This window comes from Melanerpes formicivorus, unplaced genomic scaffold (genome assembly GCF_026170545.1).
Source record: "Melanerpes formicivorus ecotype bairdi unplaced genomic scaffold, bMelFor1.0.p_v2 SCAF_133, whole genome shotgun sequence".
In the NCBI taxonomy this organism is placed as follows: domain Eukaryota; kingdom Metazoa; phylum Chordata; class Aves; order Piciformes; family Picidae; genus Melanerpes; species Melanerpes formicivorus.
In genome coordinates, this window is record NW_027142485.1 from 624,375 (window position 1) to 643,929 (window position 19,555).

The 19,555-nt window shown below is 47.1% G+C and overlaps 1 protein-coding gene across 4 annotated transcripts in view; it reads left to right on the forward strand.

Annotated features, from left to right (window-relative positions):
• Window positions 1-8,385, forward strand: part of CD2AP (CD2 associated protein) — a 154,560-nt gene extending 146,175 nt beyond the window's left edge. For 2 of the 4 annotated variants that reach the window (XM_068168145.1, XM_068168146.1), the window contains exons 15-18: window positions 1,765-1,851; window positions 2,273-2,454; window positions 3,536-3,599; window positions 4,723-8,377. In XM_068168145.1, the coding sequence (XP_068024246.1) occupies window positions 1,765-1,851; window positions 2,273-2,454; window positions 3,536-3,599; window positions 4,723-4,764 (375 nt within the window). In that variant the 3' untranslated portion in view covers window positions 4,765-8,377. Of the gene's footprint in view, window positions 1-1,764; window positions 1,852-2,272; window positions 2,455-3,535; window positions 3,600-4,722 lie in introns of all 4 variants that reach the window. The other 2 variants (XM_068168144.1, XM_068168147.1) reach the window with 2 other exon arrangements.
• The last annotated feature ends 11,170 nt before the right edge of the window (window positions 8,386-19,555 follow it).

Below are 19,555 nucleotides of genomic sequence, written 5' to 3' on the forward strand. Positions count from 1 at the left end.
AGCCACTCTGACCCTAGCTTGTAGCACTGCATGGGGTTGTTGTGGCCAATGTGCAGAACCCGGCACTTGGATGCGTTAAATCTCATGCCGTTGGACTCTGCCCATCTGTCCAGCCTGTCGAGGTCTCTCTGCAAAGCCTCTCTACCCTCTAGCAGATCAACTCCTGTCCCCAGCTTGGTGTCATCAGCAAATTTACTGATGATAGACTCAATGCCCTCATCCAGATCATCAATAAAGATGTTAAAGAGGATGGGGCCCAGCACTGATCCCTGGGGGACTCCACTACTGACTGGCCGCCAGCTGGATGTGACACCATTCACCACCACTCTCTGGGTTCGGCCATCCATCCAGTTCCTAACCCAGCTCAGAGTGCTGCTGTCCAAGCCATGGGCTGACAGCTTGGCCAGGAGTTTGCTATGGGGGACAGTGTCAAAGGCCTTGCTGAAGTCCAGGTAAACTACATCCACAGGCCTCCCCACATCCACCAGGCGGGTCACCTGCTCGTAGAAGGAGATCAGGTTGGTCAGGCAGGACCTGCCCTTCCTAAATCCATGTTGGCTGAGCCTGATCCCTTGGCCATCCTGTAAGTGCTGTGTGATTGCACTCAGGATGACCTGTTCCATGATCTTGCCTGGCACTGAGGTCAGGCTAACAGGCCTATAATTCCCTGGCTCATCCAACCGGCCCTTCTTGTGGATGGGCACCACGTTGGCCAGCTTCCAGTCCTCTGGGACATCTCCAGTGAGCCAGGACTGCTGAAAAATGATGGAGAGCGGCTTGGCCAGCTCCTCTGACAGCTCCCTCAGCACCCTAGGATGGATCCCATCTGGTCCCATGGACTTGTGGGGATCCAGGCGGCTGAGCAGATCACCAACTACCCCATTTTGGAACAGTGGAAAACTATGCTGCTCCCTGGCTCCTTCTGGCAGCTCTGCAGGCCAGCTGTCTGGAAGACATTCTGTCCTGCTAGTAAAAATTTACCTGAGAGTGAAATGCAGAATGCCATAGAGGTTCAATTCTTACAGGCTTTGTCTACAGGAGTATGCATTCCCATGGGAAAAGTGTATTTAAGAGAAACAATGCAGCTGCTTTGCAACTGAAGAGGTCTTTCGGTTCTGTGGGATAACACTGCAGGAAGTACTCAGTCTATCCCTTATGGTAAAACAGGTGTTGTGCATGCACACAACTCTGAAGCTGTCTTAAGGCCTTACAAGCCTAACAGTGTGTAGTCTTTGGCCACAACCAATTTAATGTTGTTATAATGGAAGACTTGTCATCTGATCTGCTAAGATATGAGATTGTCCAACCATGAGAAGCACGTGATGCAGAGTCCTTGAAATAAATTTATATTATCAGGTGTTGTAGAGTTCAGTCATACCAGTTGCCATCTACAGCCACTGCCTGTTAATGTTTTTATTTTACAGAAGCATGCGTAAGCTCCCAAAAGCATCAGGGACTTTAAGTACTGCAGAGATCCTTGAAAATCCTGCCAAAGATTCCTCTGTTTGATTTAAATCCAGCTGAATGAGTGTTGTGGGGGGAAAACATTCTGACAGGCAGGGAAAGAAAACTATGGCAGTCTAATAATTTACAGTTTGGTTTTGTTTGCTTTGTTTTTCGTGGTTGGTTTTGGTTTGTTTTGTTTGTTTGCTTTTTATTTTTACTGTTTAATCTTTAGAAATGTGACATTTCTTGTGTATGTACTTTTAAAATATTTTTTTTAATTATGAAAATGTTTTTATTTTTTTATGACTGGTTTACCAGGTGAGTCAAAATGTGAGTCCAGAAAAAAGTTTGAAGGTGCAGAAAGAAGAAGAAAGTGCCAAACCAAAGCCAGTTGAAACAAAAAAGGTACGATATTGAGGAGCTAGATCAGTACCAGCAGCTAGGTGTTCTGTTCATCTTGCTTGTATTTCCACTTTGGGTTGATGGAACCATCTAAATGCGCAATTGTATTTAAATGCAAGTGTTTTGATGAGAACTATTGCATCAGGCAGTGTGGAAACCATGGTGGTATTTCCCAAATAAGCTTTGTCTGCTCCGTCTTTAGTCTCCCAACAGAAAGGACAACTGAGCAGATCAGAGATGTGCACAAAAATTTGATGAGCCAGTGGGCTCCATTAAATAACTGTGGGAATATTGTTTTGGTTTTTTTTTTTTTGTTTGTTTGGTGGCTATGTTTTTTTTAAAGTAGAGACAGTGCAGTGTGGCTACGTTAAAGTGACTCTAGGAACCTCTTAGCTTTCTACTGATTTTCCCCCCCCCCCCCCAGCCATCTGCATTCAGCCCACCAGTTCCATCTTCATCTCAGAGACCAAGTTCTGCTATACTAAACTTTCTTCCTGGAGACATCCAACATAAAGGAGAAACAGATGAAAAAATTTCTGTGGAAGAGCTCAGGACTCAAATTAATGATTTGATGAGTTTAGTAGATGCACTGAAGAAAGAACATGGGTAAATAATAATTTCCTTCTCAATCTACAAAGGGGTGGGTATTCATCTTGCAAATGCCTTTAATTCCAGGGTGCTCTCTTTTTTTAATAAGAATGATTAATATTAATTCAGAACTCTTCTTTAGAAGTTGATCCAACTAGGTGTCCTGAGTGCATGCAGATTTGATGTCAGTATTTTGGAAATGTGTACACTTTTTCCTTCCTACTTTGCATTCCTGCATTCATTACAGCTTTTCAGAGAATGCTTCTTAAATAGTTAGTACTTCCACCAAAAGGAAAAGTAGAGAATTTTTGCAGCATTTAAGATAAGTACCTGTGCTAGCTATTGTGTTACACCACACACAAGTAATTGCAGTATTAATATGACTCGTAGTAAGGAAAAATACTACTGACATTTCAAACTGGTGATCATGATGGTGGCCCCATCACCTGTGTGCTTGTGAGTGGGGTTGTGTTTTGAGAATGATGTAGAACAGAAATACAACTGGTGTTTGAGTAAATGTAGTAAAGACTCATCTGCAAGAACTTTACCTTTTCTGGGTTTTGTTTCACAGCACAAACATTCATTTTGGTACCATTTAAATGATAACTAGGATAAACCAAATTGGTTTTTAGAGTGACCTCTTGAGAGGTTATAAAGCATCAAGGGTCAGTTAGTCTCCAAAGCAAACTAGTCAGTTACAGAGTACTGAAGATTAATGACCTAATTCTTCAACAGCTTAGTGATAATTCATTGCACTGTCTTGATTTAATGCAGTTGTGAAATGAAACATGCGTTTGGAACTTTATATTCTAAAGAATTTCTATTCTATGTGTAGAAGTTGCCAGTTCATTTTAGTTTAAATTCAGCTCTTCAAGTCTAAAAAACAGTACAAATTTTTAAGTATCCTACTTAAAATTGTGATTATGAGTTAGGATAAATGTTGAGAGATGGTGGAAGATTGTGGCCCACCGGATTTTGAGCACCAGTTCACTAGTTGGCACGTACTTATGTTAGTTTTATTTCTAGGATCTTTTTTTTCTAGGATTTCTAGGATTTTTTTTTTTCTCCTCTAATTCTTATTTTTGGTAACTACTACCAGGAGAGAACTGGAAAAAATAAAGAAGGATCTGCAAGAAGAGAAACTGTTGCGAAGTAATCTGGAGGTAATGTTGGCAGTTGGAGTGGCGTAAAGTATACAAGTATGTAGGCAGTGTTCTGGAGTTTGATGCCATAGGAAGGTTCTTCATGAAACCCCCTCTAGAGTCCTGTGTCCATTTCTGGAGCCCCCAACACAAGAAGGGTGTTGAACTGTTAGGGCAAGTACAGAGGAGGGCCACAAAGATGATAAGAGAGCTGGAGTAGATCTCTTACAAAGACAAGCAGAGAGAGTTGGGATTGCTTAGCTTGGTGAGGAGAAGATTCTGGGGACAACTTAGGCCTCCCCTCAAATACCAGAAGGCTACTATGTAGCTGTCATGGTCCAGGTAGATAGGATAAACATAAGGGCAACCACAGTGCATTATTTACACAATATTCATCCCTATAAATGAGTGAAGATTTTGACTGTCCTCTGGTGCCCATTGATAATGCATGGGGAAGTCTACTGAGATCACGTTTATTATTCTGGAGAGGGACTTTTTACAAAGGCATGTAGTGATTTAATGAGGGGTGATGCCTTCAGACTGGAAGAAGATAAATTGAGATTAGACATTAGGAAGAAATTTTTCCCCACAAAGGGTGGTGAGGCACTGGAACAGGTTGACCAGAGAAGCTGTGGAGACTGCAACCCTGGAAGTGTTCAAAGCTGAGGTTGGATGGGACCTTGAGCATCCTAGTCTACCAGATGATGTCCCTGCCTGTGGCATGGGATTAGAACTCCATGATCTTTAAGGTCCCTTCCAACCCAAACCATTTTGTGGTTCTATGAAATACAAATTAATTGTGGTGTGGTATTTTGCATGAGGGCTGTTTCTGGAAGTTACTCCAAAGTAGTGATACAGTGTTACATGGGGACATGTGAAGTGATCCACTGCTGTATTATTCAGAGTGATTTTATCTGGTAAGATGTACAGAACTGCAGGCACATTTAAATTTCTTGCTTGTGTAGCAATATGTTAGTATAAAATCAGCTCTTAAGTATTGAACTGTCAAATGTTTCTGTGTTACAATTTTATTTACTTTGATGTCTTTGAAATATAAAGTTTATAATTGTGGAGAAAGCTCCGAAGACTTCATATAATTGCTACTTTAATACTGACTTTCTTCTCAAAATGTCCATTTTTCCAGCTTGAAATAGAAAAATTGAAGAAAGCAATGATGTCTCCATGAGACAGCTATGGAATCAATGTTTTTAACTCACCAGGAATTCAAAGTGAAACACAAGGAGAACTGACTCTTACTTCATAATGATGAATACTGGTGTTCTACAGATGTAAAGAAAAAACTACAGAAAAAAATTAAAGGAATATAGTCTTTTATGCAGAGAAATACAAAACCAAAAAGAATAATGGTGCAATATATTATTTTTGCCAATATAAAACAGGCCTTATTTCTTACTGTGCTGGAACTGCAGACCTTATTTTTGGGTTTGCTTGAGAGTACTACTGAATCTGTATAGAAAGAGGGAATTCTTCATAGATTTTTATTGAATACCTGTAGCTTAATTTTTAAAGAGATCTATGCTATAAATAGGGTGATTTATTCTTTAACTGTATTGTAATTGTAGTCACTACTCTTCCCCTACACGCAAAAGGGAATATACGATATTTGTCTAATTTTGGCAGTCTTACCCAGGGTTATGCTGTTGTGCCTGTCTGCAGTGAGAATATTAATATGCTGTGTATAAGTTGAGTAATGAGATAGGAATTTGTAAATGCAACGAAGCAGGTGAAACTCCTATGCATTGTAGTAAGAAAGAATGATCTAATTTGAGTAGTTTAGCAGAACCTTTTGTCACTTGCACTATTGGATTGAAAAGGGATTTAGGACTGATGTTAGGACAAAATTAACTTTTAAAACCACAAAAGGCAAGAAATACAGAAACAAGATTAGAATCCAGTCTTAACTCAACCTGTTGTGCCTAAACTATTACAGCATACAGCATGAAAAATTTGACCTGAAGTCACAACTTCTGTGCTGTGTATCTAAACTGAAGGCATTAGTCTTTCTAGTGGTTTAAATATGCATCTGTTTTTACAAGAGTCAGGTTTTGCGTATGCAGTGTCTCCAAATGAATCCCTTTGGAATGTTGATACTCTCAAAAGGTCTCAATATTTATATATTTATGCCATATACTTTCTCAACTATACTGTGTACCTCTAAATTTAATAGCATCTTTGTGTTGTTATGAGTGATTGGAATAGTTGGTTTGACAGCATTGTACTGGTGTCCAAGAGAGTGTCTATCATATCTTACTGAAAACAGCTGAAATCCTGTGGATTGCCATTATCTGTAACCCCTGAGCTCAACTCAGTGCACCAGAACAATATACAAATAATATGCAAAGTGATGGGAGACAATTATATTTATTGCTGTGTTCATTTGATTAGAGAGTTAAAAAACCATGCAGCTTCAGAAAGCCAGTCTGCATTACTGCTATTAGGAAACACCTTATCTCCCTTTGGTCTGCCAGAATTTAAATGGCAAATGCATGCCCCATAGCTCAGCAACTTCACCAGTAACAGAAATAATTGGTCTTCTATTCAAGGAAATAGACATGAATACAGTAATTACTTATGATGTCACTTGAGGAAGTGACATGGCAGTGTTACTTCTTGAGAGCTGATGAACCATAAAATAGAAACATCAAAAAGTCAATTGGAGGATAAGTCAGTTGTTGATTTAAATTGCTTATGAAATTTGATTAATATATATACAACATGCACGCATTAAGTAGTATTTGATAGTCACATTGCTCATAAGCTGATTCAGTATTAGTGCTTTTAACTTCTAATTGCCTACATGCATCACAAATGCGGATTTGAGCCAGATCCTTATATTGAGGAAAAATGTGCAGCAGTAATGCTTCTCAGCAGACACTAAATTCTTGCTTAGAACACATACCTCCAAGTCAGGTGATGAAAAGCAAGATTTGAGCCTGGTGGAGCAGCCAGTTTTGTTATACAAGTTCCACACTGTGATTAGAACATGAAACACATCTTGGAATGGATTGCTTTACAGAAATTGTGCCTGCATGTAAGCTTGTAGCAGACAAAGAGACAATCAGTTAAAACCACAAGTGAAAGGTGTTAGCTGTTTAATGGCCTTTTGTTTGCTATAGCAATAAATGACCCAAGTGCAATAACTGGATTGAAAAAAACCCATCCTCCTTGAAAAGTCGCTGCTATGAGGATTTTTGACTATAAGGAAGTTGCCCTGATGTGTGTCTTTGTTGTCTCCAGATAGTGTTAAGTACTTGAGTGGAGGGGGTAATGGTTTTGAAGACATTCCACAGTACTACAAGTTCCTAAAAGCAGGATGCTTCACTGACTTGTTTACCAGTGCTGTAAAATGATGCATGCTATCCAAACTCGGCGAATAAAAGAAGCTTTAAAACTTACTGAAATGTCGGCTCAGTTCCATTCAGGAATGTTTCATATGCCATTAAATTCTTTGCAGGGTTTCAAGGGGTGGGAGTAAAGTATGCAATTATTTATACAGACCCCTTTATAGAAGCATAGAATCATTTCAGTTGGAAAAGACCTTTGACTTCAAGTCCAACCATTATGTAACTGTACCAAACACCTCCACAGGGATGGGGATTTGGCCACATCCCTGGGGAGCCTATTTCCAGTGTCTGAGAACCCTTTCACTGAAGAAGTTTCTTCTGATCCCCAATCTAGACCTTCCCTGGTGCAACTCGAGCGTATTTCCTCTTGTCCTATCACTTGTTACTTGAGAGAAGAAACAGACTCCCACCATGCTCCATCCTCTGTTCAGATAGCTGTAGAGAACGAGAAGGTCTCCCCTCAGCCTCCTTTTCTCCAGACTAAACAACCCCAGTTCACTCAGTTGCTCCTCACAAGAGCTGTTCTCCAGGCCCTTCACCAGATTTGTTGCTCTTCTGTGGACCCACTCCAGCCCCACAGTGTCTGTCTTGTAGTGAGAGTCCTAAAACTGAACACAGTACTCAAGGTGTACCCTTATCAGTGCTGAGTATAGGGGGACAATTACTTCCCTGGTCCTGCTGGCCACACTTCCTGATACAGGTCAGGATGCTGGGAAATCAGCTCCTGTTCCTAGAAAAATTCTGCCTGTATTTGTCAAGAATCTGATTGTAGATCTGGCCTTGGTTCACTGCAATAAAATTAGTTAGAATCTGGATTTGCATGTATCCTTTCAATGCTAGTCATGCTCCAGTGGTCAGCTCCTTACACTGTTACTTTGAAAATCCCCAGAGGTTAATTAGTTGGCTAGGAGCAGGACTGCTTCATAATCTCAGCAATCTTTTAATAATTGCGTTGGACAAAATCACTCTAGCATGCCCTTCTTCAGCTTGATGATGGTTTTATTCTGATGTAATTCTGGAGGTTTATCTAGCATAAAAATAGTGAAGTGGGATGGATGTTTAGCCTGTGAGTATGAAAAGAAGTACTTTAGAGAAAATGTTTATGCTTTCCAACTGAGCCTTCTGAAGGTTGATGATTTGAAACTATGACTTGAAGTCAAGCGATATGATTGACCTTAGCCAAGATACCATCTGTGCAGAAAGTCAAGTGAAACAGAACTTGAAATAAACAAAAAGGCTTTGAAAGAAAAAAATAAGTGTTGCAGTTTGAGCTGGGTGCCCCCCTGCAATGTTTACTTCCTGTGTCCAGAAGTCCAGCCCAGAGGGGTGGACACAGGAAATTATGCAGTATTTCCTACCACAATCCTTTGCACCACTATAAGATCCAGTGCGGAGTCTAGCACGCTCTTTTCTTCCTCCTCCGTCAGCCGGTAACTGGGGGAGATGTCTCCTGGCTTTGGGCCTGGCTAGGCCCAAGGCCACAGGGGGATGGGCAGTCTCAGATATGGCCAGCTGAGACTAGCCTAGCAGTGGGAGGGGGAAGAAGGAGCCCTGGGGGTCTCGGGTGTACCCTCAGGTGGGGATGGGATCTCTCTGGGTCTGTTTTGGGATTTTTCTTTGTCACTGCGCTTTTGGCTTTCTGTAAATGTTCACTACTTTCTATTTAAACTTTCCATCACTTTTGCAATCCATTTGTCTGAGTGTTTATTGTTGCCAGGGGTGGGGAAGGGGGCTGCCTCAACCCAGCACATTCTTGGTAGCAGAGAATGGTTACAGTGGGCAGGGGGTCTGCCCCCAACCCCTTTACATTCTTGGCGAGCCAGGCAGGAGTAGGAGTTGATTATTGTGGCTACTCTGCAGATCGGATTGCAAAAGATAAGAGAGTTTAAATTTAGTTCTGGGCGTCGTTTTGGTTTTTTGGCAGTTGGGGGCTCGTGTTGTTGTTGGGGCGATTGTGTTAAGTTCTTGTGGATTGCAGGGGGACACCTGGTGCGTGACCGGTGGCACAGAGTTCCTCCTGCTGTTTCAAGCAGGGGTGGTTCTTAATCATCGGAATTGGGGCACCGCTTGAGAATGCGGGACCTGCCCTTCCCCCACCTTTATTCTCTGCGGAGCGGCAGAAGCAGCAGGGAGTGAAGTGGGGGAGGAGCGCTCGGAGCGGCGACGGCAGTCCTGGCCGTGCGCTCGGGCTGCGGCGGGGCCGACCCTAGTCTCTTCCCCGACCTTTTCGGACGAGTTCCGAAAATGGCGCCGAGCACCTGGCTCCACCTCCCTTCTTCTCACTAGGTTGTGGTGCAGCCCCTCCCCCTGCCAGGGGAGGGTTGTGTTGTTGGATGCTGTCACGTCTTGGTACGCGAACGCCTAGTAGGAAGGCGGTGTACTGTGACATGCATCTGTAGAGCCTCGGGCCACGGCTGGAAGCGGTCAGCACTGGGCTTGGGATAGGTCCGTGCAGGGTTGTGAAAGGCTCAGCGTGCTGTTTTCCTGGAGGGGTGGAGAAGCAGTTAGAGCCTGATTGTTCTGACTGGCTTGCCCCAGGGGTGGAAATATGCCACTGAGTAAATAGAGATGGGAATAAAGGTTTGGTTGGGAAGTTGTGAGGTTCTTTCCAGGTGACCAGGATGTCCAACGGATCCATGCAGAGCTTGCGCCGCAGAAGAGTGAACTCTGCATCGCCAAGAGGTTCCATTAGATGAGTGAAGAAGAACTGGAATGGACTGACACTAGAGCCTGAATGAGAGACTGTTTGGGTGGACACCCAGATGAAGATATGGACTTCGCCGAACATGTCACCAGAAGAGTTCTGATTTAATGATGTGTTTGAGTGCAAAGATTGTGGTATGAAATAAGGGGTGGCGTGTTACAGTTTGAGCTGGGTGCCCTCCTGCAATGTTTACTTCCTGTGTCCAGAAGTCCAGCCCAGAGGGGTGGACACAGGAAATTATGTAGTATTTCCTACCACAATCCTTTGCACCACTATAAGATCCAGTGCGGAGTCTAGCACTGTCTCTTTTCTTCCTCCTCCGTCAGCCGGTAACTGGGGGAGATGTCTCCTGGCTTTGTGCCTGGCTAGGCCCATGGCCATGGGGGGATGGGCAGTCTCAGATCTGGCCAGCTGAGACTAGCCTAGCAGTGGGAGGGGGAAGAAGGAGCCCTGGGGGTCTCAGGTGCACCCTCAGGTGGGGATGGGATCTCTCTGGGTCTGTTTTGGGATCTTTCTTTGTCACTGCGCTTTTGGCTTTCTGTAGAAGTTCACTGCTTTCTATTTAAACTTTCCATCACTTTTGCAATCCGTTTGTCTGAGTGTTTATTGTTGCCAAGGGTGGGGAAGGGGGCTGCCTCAACCCAGCACATTTCTTGGTAGCAGAGGATGGTTACAGTGGGCAGGGGGTCTGCCCCCAACCCCTTTACATTCTTGGCGAGCCAGGCAGGAGTAGGAGTTGATTATTGTGGCTACTCTGCAGATCGGATTGCAAAAGATAAGAGAGTTTAAATTTAGTTCTGGGCGTCGTTTTGGTTTTTTGGCAGTTGGGGGCTCATGTGGTGTTGTTGGGGCGATTGTGTTAAGTTCTTGTGGATTGCAGGGGGACACCTGGTGCGTGACCGGTGGCACAGAGTCCCTCCTGCAATCTGTGACACCTAAAATCATGTTGCCTAAAACTGGATATTCTTGCTATAGTGATTTTTTTATTGTTCCTATTTTTAACCTAGAACTTCAGAGCTTTTTATGGTGATCCTTTGTGCATAACTTATTTATTGTTGTTCTGTACAGTTTTCTTGCTGCCTTGCAAAGTAACATTAAAAAAAAAAAAAGCCTCATTTTTAGGGAAATTACTTCCTAGTTTTATTTTTAAAACGGTGAAATTTACTGATCTTCAGTTGGACCACTGCTTAGGCTAGAGGGAACATGCCCTTGTCACCCGCACAGCAGTGGCAGAGGGAGCCCTTAAGAAAGACTGTGGATGGCACCAGTGTGGGCATGAAGCATCTACACACACTTGTGACTAAAAGCACCTTGGCAAGGCTGCTGGAAAGCAGCATGGTGGAAGAGGTCTCTGGGTCCTGGTGGATGCCAAACTGACCAGAAGCCACCATGGTGCCATTGCCCAAAGTTGCAATTGGTGCTCTGGGCTGCACTGGGCAAAGCCTTGCCAGCTGCTGGAGGGAGATGACCCTTCCCCTTCCTCCGCTCAGCACTGGTGAGCCTGTGTCTGCAGTGCTGTGCCCAGTCCTGGGCTCCTTAGTATGAAGGAGACATACTAGGGAGAGCCCCCAGTGCTAACATTGAGAGGCTGTCTTGTGCTTACCTGCTGCTCACCCGCCACAGTGCTTGGGGAGAGTGCAGCTCTTGTTCAGCAGCACTGTCTGGCAGCAGGACTCACTGGCAGTCCTGCTCTGAGCCAGTTGAGCCTCACCAGTATCCTGTGTGACACTTGTGGACCTGTTGGATGGGCCAGCTAAATTGCTGCTGTGGCTTCAGGTGGGCTCCCTCCATGGCTCAGTGACACCCTGGCATAGCCAGGCCCCACAACAGCCACTATTCTCATGCCTGGTCCCATCTGCTCTGCCAGGATGACCCTGAGCCCATGCAGTGCCGTGCGCCTGTCCCAGCATCACTGGAGCCACAGCTCCACCAGCAGCTGTAGGTGACCCACGGACCTCCTCCTCTTCAGTGACACAGACACAATTAACCAGGTCGTAAAAGACCTCAGAGATCATCAAGTCTAACCTATTGCCTCCTGACATCTTGGTCATTGTCAAGTCTGAGTAAGACTCCCAGACCTTAGCTGCTTTTCCTCCCAAGCCACGGCCCTAGCACCAGAGCAGGGCACCCAAGAACTAGGCTCAGGCCTCCAGCACCCTGGTGCTGCATGCACCTATGGTCATGCTCCTGGCAGGTTGGTGCTAGAAGGAAGCCACCAGGCTCAGCCATCTCCAGGTCATTCCCTGCTGCACTTCTCTCTAGATATGGCAGTGGCCCACACCCCAGGCTCTGCCTGGCCCTGGGCCAGCAGCAGATGCTAAGCAGTGGCAAGGGGGCAGCTGGGGAAGCCACTGAAGAGGAGGGAAAGCCCACCAGATGCCTTGTTCTCATCTGGTCCTGTGGCTCCTGCATAATCACCTTCAGGTGAGTCTTGGTGCCATGTCCTAACAGAGAGGTGTGGACAGTGTGTCTGTCCTGCCCCCTTGGCAGTGGTCATCTGGCACTTTTCATCTGTGGCTCTTTGTTCTTTTCTCCTTGGCAGCTGTTGGGACCTGCAGCAGGAGGGGCTTGCCCTTTGGGTGGCTGGACACCCTAGCTATTGCAGAGAAGCTTGGGTTGTCAGGCTCTGACACCAACAGGGCTCCCTTTGGCCAGCACCTGGCAGCTCTCTGAAGCCAGGATGGCACACTGCCACTGCCCATCCAGGTAAGCAAGCCTGGCCAGGGGGTCCCCATCCCACTGGTTCCTCCACAGAGGTGATGTTCCCAGCAAAGAGACCTTGTGTGGGGCTTAGGGTCAAAGTCAGCTCCCCCTGATCTCCAGCCCTCCCTCTGTCCCACCACACAGAGAGCTGGGGCGCCTGCCCCTGATGAACAGTCACCTGACACAGTGCTTGTCTGCAGCCAGCTCTCCTTCTCTGTTCCCTGTAGGACCTGCTGGCTCTGCTGGAGGAGCATGGGCCATTCATGGAGGGGTTCTCTCAGCTGGCAGCCAGTGAAAGTGCATCCTGCTAGCTCCAGGAGGTCCTTGACAGTGGCATGGAGACCCACCTTGAAAGCCAGTCTGCACATTTGCTGGCCACCATCTTCAAGGTGGACCCTGCTGACCTGGAGCCCAGCAGTTCCCAGCTCCAGCAGTCCTTATGGGTACCTGCTCAGGAGCCAGAGTGCTGGGGATGCTGCCAAAATGCTCAAAGTCTCACACCAAGCCCTTGGCATTGTTTCTCAATTTGGAGCTCTATGAAGAGTGGAAGAGTGCCTTGCAGAAGACCAGCAGGAAGGAGAAGATGGAGATACTGACAGAGTAAGTGTGGTGAGCAGCCTTGTCTGCTCCACAGGCACTGGCAGAAGCCAGCATTTGCCCACAAAGTGGCAGCCTCCTTGACAAAGCCATCTCTTCTGCTGTCCTGGGATGCTGTTTGGAGGGGAAGAGACATAGGAAAATACTTTTCTCCTTGGTGCACTACTTTTGGCAAGCACTGGGGCTTGCTCCACAAAGTGACTCTTGCTGAAAGGACAGGGAGGAAGGGAGTGAGGTGGCTGTATGTCAGCAAAGACAGTCCCTCTGCACACCCAAGTTACCTAGGAACAGAGACCTTGTGTAAAGACATGCCCTGATTATCCTTTTATCTCTTCTACCTATCCAATATCCCTGTCCTCAGTTGTTAGATGACAAGAAGGTCCAGATTTGTGTCTGGGTCTTGACAATGGTGAGGCTTTGCTTTAAAGCACAACACATGCCAAGGGACTGATGGGAAGGAGGAGATGAAAAAGCATGTTAAACTTGTAAAATGCCAGTGGCAGATGCAAAGATCAAATATGTGTGTGCTCCCTATCTCACTTTTGATTCATCCAAAATGCCCTTCTTCAGATTCCTATCTTTACAAATCTACATTGCATGAGGAAGGGGGTGTGACAGCCCCGGAAACTTTTTCCTACTCCTAGTGGGCTTGCAGGAAGTACTTCTCCCTGCAGGGAGGCCTGCAGAAAGAGAGTGAGATTGACTGCAGGTGTCAACCTTACAGGCAGGAAGCATCTGTTAACTCTTTCCAAAGGAGATGTTAAAATGAGGTTTTCACAGCTGCCTTACTTTCGGCTGCTGTTATGAGTTCTCTGAGATGTTCCTGAATGCTGAACTGTTTGCTTTCTCAGAGCAGTATCAAAGCAGCTGATCATATATCTTGGGTAATTGGATTTTGCAATAGCTGAAGAGACAAACCGCACCCTTTTGGGTGCCAAGGCACATACCATTTTGGCTCAGTAGGGCCATTTTGGCTCAGTAGCTGATCGGGACCGCTCGTCCGGAACCGCTCCGCTTAAGCTGTGAGTTTCTCGGGGTTTTTCTTTTGCTTTCCTTTCGGGGCTTCGCGGGTCGGGAGGACTGCTGGTAGGGGGAGGAGCCGGCAGGATTGTGCTCACGAGAGCCTGCACGGGTCACGGGAGCCTGACGTCAGCCGCGGCAGTTTTAAAAGCCGCCCGGGCTGTGCGTGCGGCGCCATTTTGGCTCAGTAGCTGTCTAGCAGCTGGGTGACAAAAAAAAAAAAAAAAAAAAAAAAAAAAAAAAAAATCCCAAACAGAAAACCCAAACCTTAAACATTGCATCATGGTCGTCACTCGGACGAAGGGTAAAAAAGCAGCGTCTGCCCAGACAGAGCTGTTTCACCAACATGCTGGAGTCCAGGCTGTCAGCTGCAGAGAGTGCTTCAGCCTGGCACTTGGAATAGAGGGGGAGGGAGAGGACACCTGTGTCCGGTGTGAGCAGGTGAATTTTCTCCTCAGCATGGTGGCAGAGCTGAAGGATGAAGTGGCCGAGCTGAAGGAGGAGGTAGCTAGGCTAAGGACCATAAGGGAAAGCGAAAGGGAGTTAGACTTGTGGGAGAAGGCTCTGCAGATCTCCCCTGCTGAGGGAAGGGTTCCTGGAGGCGGAGAGGGATGGATACAGGTCCCTGCCAGGGGTGGCAAGAGAAATCCACCCCGACCCTCTCCTCCTCCTCCGCTGCCCTTGCATAATAAGTATGAGGCCCTGCAGGCTGAGGGCGGTAAGGATGAGAGGGCTGAGGCTGAGGAGCAGCCATCCAGAGGGGAGCCTAAGGCCAAGCGGACCCCACCAGCTGTAACGGCCAGCTCTGGGGGGAAGCCTAAGCCCAAGCGGTCCCCACCAGCTATAATGACCAGCTCCACAAAGAAAAGGAGAAGGGTTATAGTTGTTGGGGACTCTCTCCTGGGGGGTACTGAGGGACCCATATGTCGTCCCGACCCATCCCACAGGGAGGTCTGCTCCCTACCAGGGGCAGGGGTTAGGGACATTGCGAAGAGATTCCCTGAATTAATGCAGCCCACTGACTATTACCCTCTGATGGTAATACAGGCTGGGAGTGATGAGATTGACAGGAAGGGCACCAGGGCAATTAAGAAGGAATTCAGGGCCCCTGGACAATTGATTGATGGGGCGGGAGCTCAAGTGGTGTTCTGCTCAATTCCTTCAGTGTCAGGGGTGTACACTGAGAGGAATGGGAGAACCCACACCATCAACAATTGGCTCAGGGGATGGTGCCAGCGGCAGAACTTTGGGTTCTATGACCACGGGGCAACTTTCACTGCACCTGACCTGCTGGGTCCTGATGGGGTGCATCTATCTAGAAGGGGTAAAAGAGTCCTGGCACTGGAGTTGGCAGGGCTCATTAGGAGGGCTTTAAACTAGGTCTGAAGGGGGTGGGTGAGGATATCGGTCCCTCTGCAGAGGTAAGAGTAGGGCGCAAGGTAGGGTTAGTTGAGAAGTCAGGAACCCAGCTGCGATGCATGTACACCAATGCATGCAGCCTGGGCAACAAGCAAGAGGAGTTGGAGGTCCTGATCCATCAGGGCGACTATGATGTAGTCGCCATCTCAGAAACTTGGTGGGACAGCACCCACGATTGGAGTGCTACAATGGGGGGTTACAGGCTCTTTAGGAGAGACAGACGAGGGAGAAGAGGAGGAGGGGTGGCTCTGTATATTAGAGAGTCAATCTCTGCCACACAACTTGTGGTGGAAGATGAGGTAGTTGAGAGCCTGTGGGTCAAAATCAGAGGACAACCTAACAAGTCTGATATCCTGATTGGAATCTGTTACAGACCACCCAACCAGGATGAGGCGGCTGATGAGTTGTTCTACAAGCAACTGGAGGCTGTCTCAAGATCATCAGATCTTGTCCTTGTTGGTGACTTCAACCGGGAGGGATATCTGCTGGGAACTTAGTTCAGCAGGGAGGAGGCAGTCCAGAAGATTCCTGGAGCGAATGGAGGACTGCTTCCTGACACAGCTGTTAAGCGAGCCTACCAGGGGACAGGCTGTGCTTGACCTGCTGTTCTGCAATAGGGAAGGGCTGGTGGGAGATGTGATCGTGGGAGGCTGCCTAGGGTGCAGTGACCACAAGATAGTGAAGTTTTCAATATGCAGGGAGATAGGGAGGAGTACCAACAGAACCTTCACCTTGGACTTCCGAAGGGCGAACTTCAGCCTATTTAAGAAACTTGTCTGAAAAGTCCCCTGGGTACCAGCCCTCATGAACCAAGGGGTCCAGGAGGGTTGGACCTACTTCAAACAGGAGCTCTTGAAGGCACAGGAATTGGCGGTTCCCACGTGCCGGAAGGCAAGCCGGCGGGGAAGGCGACCGGCCTGGATGAGCAGGCAGCTCCTGGAGGATTTAAGGGGGAAGAGGAGGCTGTATCACCTTTGGAAGGAGGGGAAGGCTTCTCGAGGTATGTTCAAGGAAGCTGTTAGATTATGTAGGAATAAAATTAGGGAGGCTAAGGCCCAGCTGGAACTGAAGCTGGCCACCTCAGTCAAAGACAATAAAAAGCATTTTTATAAATATATTAACAATAAGAAGAGGGGCAGGAAGAACCTGAACTCCCTAGTGGACCTGGAGGGGAACACAGTTACTGAGGATGAGGATAAAGCTGAGGTCCTGAACACCTTCTTTGCCTCAATGTTTAACAGCAAGGCAGGAGTTCAGGACGAGTGGTCTCCGGAGCTGGGCGTTGGGGTTGGGGAGCAGAGTAATACCCTGGAAATCCATGAGGAGTTAGTTCGGGACCTGCTGAGCCACTTGGATATCCACAAGTCCATGGGACCAGATGGGATCCATCCTAGGGTGCTGAGAGAGCTGGCGGATGTGCTAGCTAGGCCACTCTCCATCATTTTCCTCCAGTCCTGGCTCACCGGTGAGGTCCCAGATGACTGGAAACTGGCCAATGTGGTCCCCATCCACAAGAAGGGTCGGATGGAGGAACCTGGAAACTACAGGCCGGTCAGCCTGACCTCAGTGCCAGGGAAAGTGATGGAGCAGATTATCCTGCTGGCAATAACTGCGCACCTGAAGGATGGCCAAGGGCTCAGGTCCAGCCAACATGGATTCAGGAAGGGCAGATCCTGCCTCTCCAACCTAATCTCTTTCTATGATCAGGTGACCCGCCTGGTGGATGTGGGGAGGCCTGTGGATGTGGTCTACCTAGACTTCAGCAAGGCCTTTGACACCGTCCCCCACAGAAAACTGCTGACTAAGCTGTCAGCCCATGGATTGGACCATTACACTCTGTGCTGGGTTAGGAACTGGCTGGAGGGCCGGGCCCAGAGAGTGGTCGTGAATGGTGCCACATCCAGCTGGAGGCCAGTCACCAGTGGTGTCCCCCAGGGATCAGTGCTGGGCCCTGTCCTCTTCAACATATTCGTTGATGATCTGGATGAAGGGGTAGAGTCAGTCATCAGCAAGTTTGCAGATGACACAAAGTTAGGGGCAGATGTTAGTCAGTTAGAGGGTAGAAAGGCTCTGCAGAGGGACCTCGACCGACTGGACAGATGGGCAGAGTCCAATGGGATGGCTTTCAACAAGTCCAAGTGCCGAGTGCTGCACTTTGGCTACGGCAATCCCATGCAGAGCTATAGGCTGGGGTCAGAGTGGCTGGAGAGCTCCCAAACAGAGAGGGACCTGGGTGTGCTGATCGACAGCCACCTGAATATGAGCCAGCAGTGTGCCCAGGTGGCCAGGAGGGCCAATAGCATTCTGGCCTGCATTAGGAATAGTGTGGCCAGCAGGAGCAGGGAGGTCATAGTGCCCCTGTACTCTGCTCTGGTTAGGCCGCACCTTGAGTACTGTGTCCAGTTCTGGGCTCCTCAGTTTAAGAAGGACATTGAAACACTTGAGCGTGTCCAGAGAAGGGCAACAAGGCTGGTGAGAGGCCTTGAACACAAGCCCTATGAGGAGAGGCTGAGGGAGCTGGGATTGTTTAGCCTGGAGAAGAGGAGGCTCAGGGGTGACCTCATTGCCCTCTACAACTACCTGAAGGGTGGTTGTAGCCAGGAAGGGGTTGGCCTCTTCTCCCAGGCAACCAGCACCAGAACAAGGGGACACAGTCTCAAGCTGCGCCAGGGGAGGTTCAGACTCGAGGTGAGGAGGAAGTTCTTCACCGAGCGAGTCATTCATCATTGGAACGGGTTGCCCAGGGAGGTGGTTGAGTCATCGACCCTGGAGGCGTTCAAGGGGAGATTGGACGTGGCACTTGGTGCCATGGTCTAGTCATGGGGTCTGTGTTGATAGGTTGGACTCGATGATCCTCGAGGTCCTTTCCAACCTGAGTGATACTGTGATACTGTGATACTGTGATACCTCCCAGCTTGAAGAATGCAAACCTCAACCAGCTTGTAGAGCATGAGACTGCTGCTGCACTCAGGGTTTGGAATACCCTCCCTGCTTGCTAGAAGTCATGGTTCAGATATCTTTCTAGGTCCCTAGGAGTACAGATTTGCACCTCTTCCTTCCGGAAGAAACGTGTGTGTGCATCTGAGTGTTGAAGTATGCCAGCCTTTATGTCCTTCAGAGGACTATTGCTATGCTTGCATAGTCAAAGTACTAGGAGCATTAAGGGGTAGTCAGTCTTGTCATCCTACCAAAAATTCAGGGCCCTTGTGGAAGCACCATTCTAGGTGACTAGGAGAAGCCAGCCTTTTAAAGCAGGCTCTTCTGATGCTAAGGTGCTACCTTTTAATTTGTCTCTACACAGTGCTATAGCAAGTGCAAATCACCTAACCTTCCAAGGTTGGTTGTGTTGTCTCAGTTGTGCTTGGCTTAATTCCTACTTGATAGTAATGCAAGATGCAGGGAAGGCTGGATATATCAAAACAGAGAAGTGAAAAATACGTACCTTTAGACTATAACTGGAGACTTACCTTGTGGCTGAGGACTAACTGAAGTTGTGGTAGCAGACTAAATGACATTATCTCAGGAAACCCTATAAACTCATGTCAAACACTTTGCAGGACTGTGGAAAATAGTGACCAAAGCAGCCCTGTGAGTAGAAAGAATTACTCGTCTGGTATGATAAACTGTTTTTTGAAAGTTACTGTTTATTGGAAATCTGGCTATTGAAGATGAACCAATATTAAGAGAGCTAACAGGGAGCATGGCACAAGGTTCAGCAGACAACTTGCACCCCTTACAAGGAAAGACTACTACTTGCTCTTTAAGCTTTTCAGATGCACAGGATACTATCAGTTGTGTTGTCTTTGATTTATGAATGGTAATGCAATAACTTGACCAGATTTTGATCATGATTTTTCCCCCCTCTGATCTTTAAAGTCTAGAAGATCTGTTAAAAACAGAAGAGCAGATGTTGCCTCTTCCACCAGGGGGAAGGATATGAACCATGAAGTCATGATTCATCTGTGAGCACTCCTGGCAAAGGTGGCAATCTGGCAGTTTTGTGGGCATGTTTATAACTTGTTTTGTCATTTTGCAGTGCAAGACTTTTGCTGTCATCTGCAAGTTCCTCAATGTTAATCCAGTTGGACAAGAAAAGGAGGAGGCAGATGCCCAAGGTTATTTCTTCATGGGAAAACTCTAAATGAATCAGAGCACCCAAGCAAGACTGA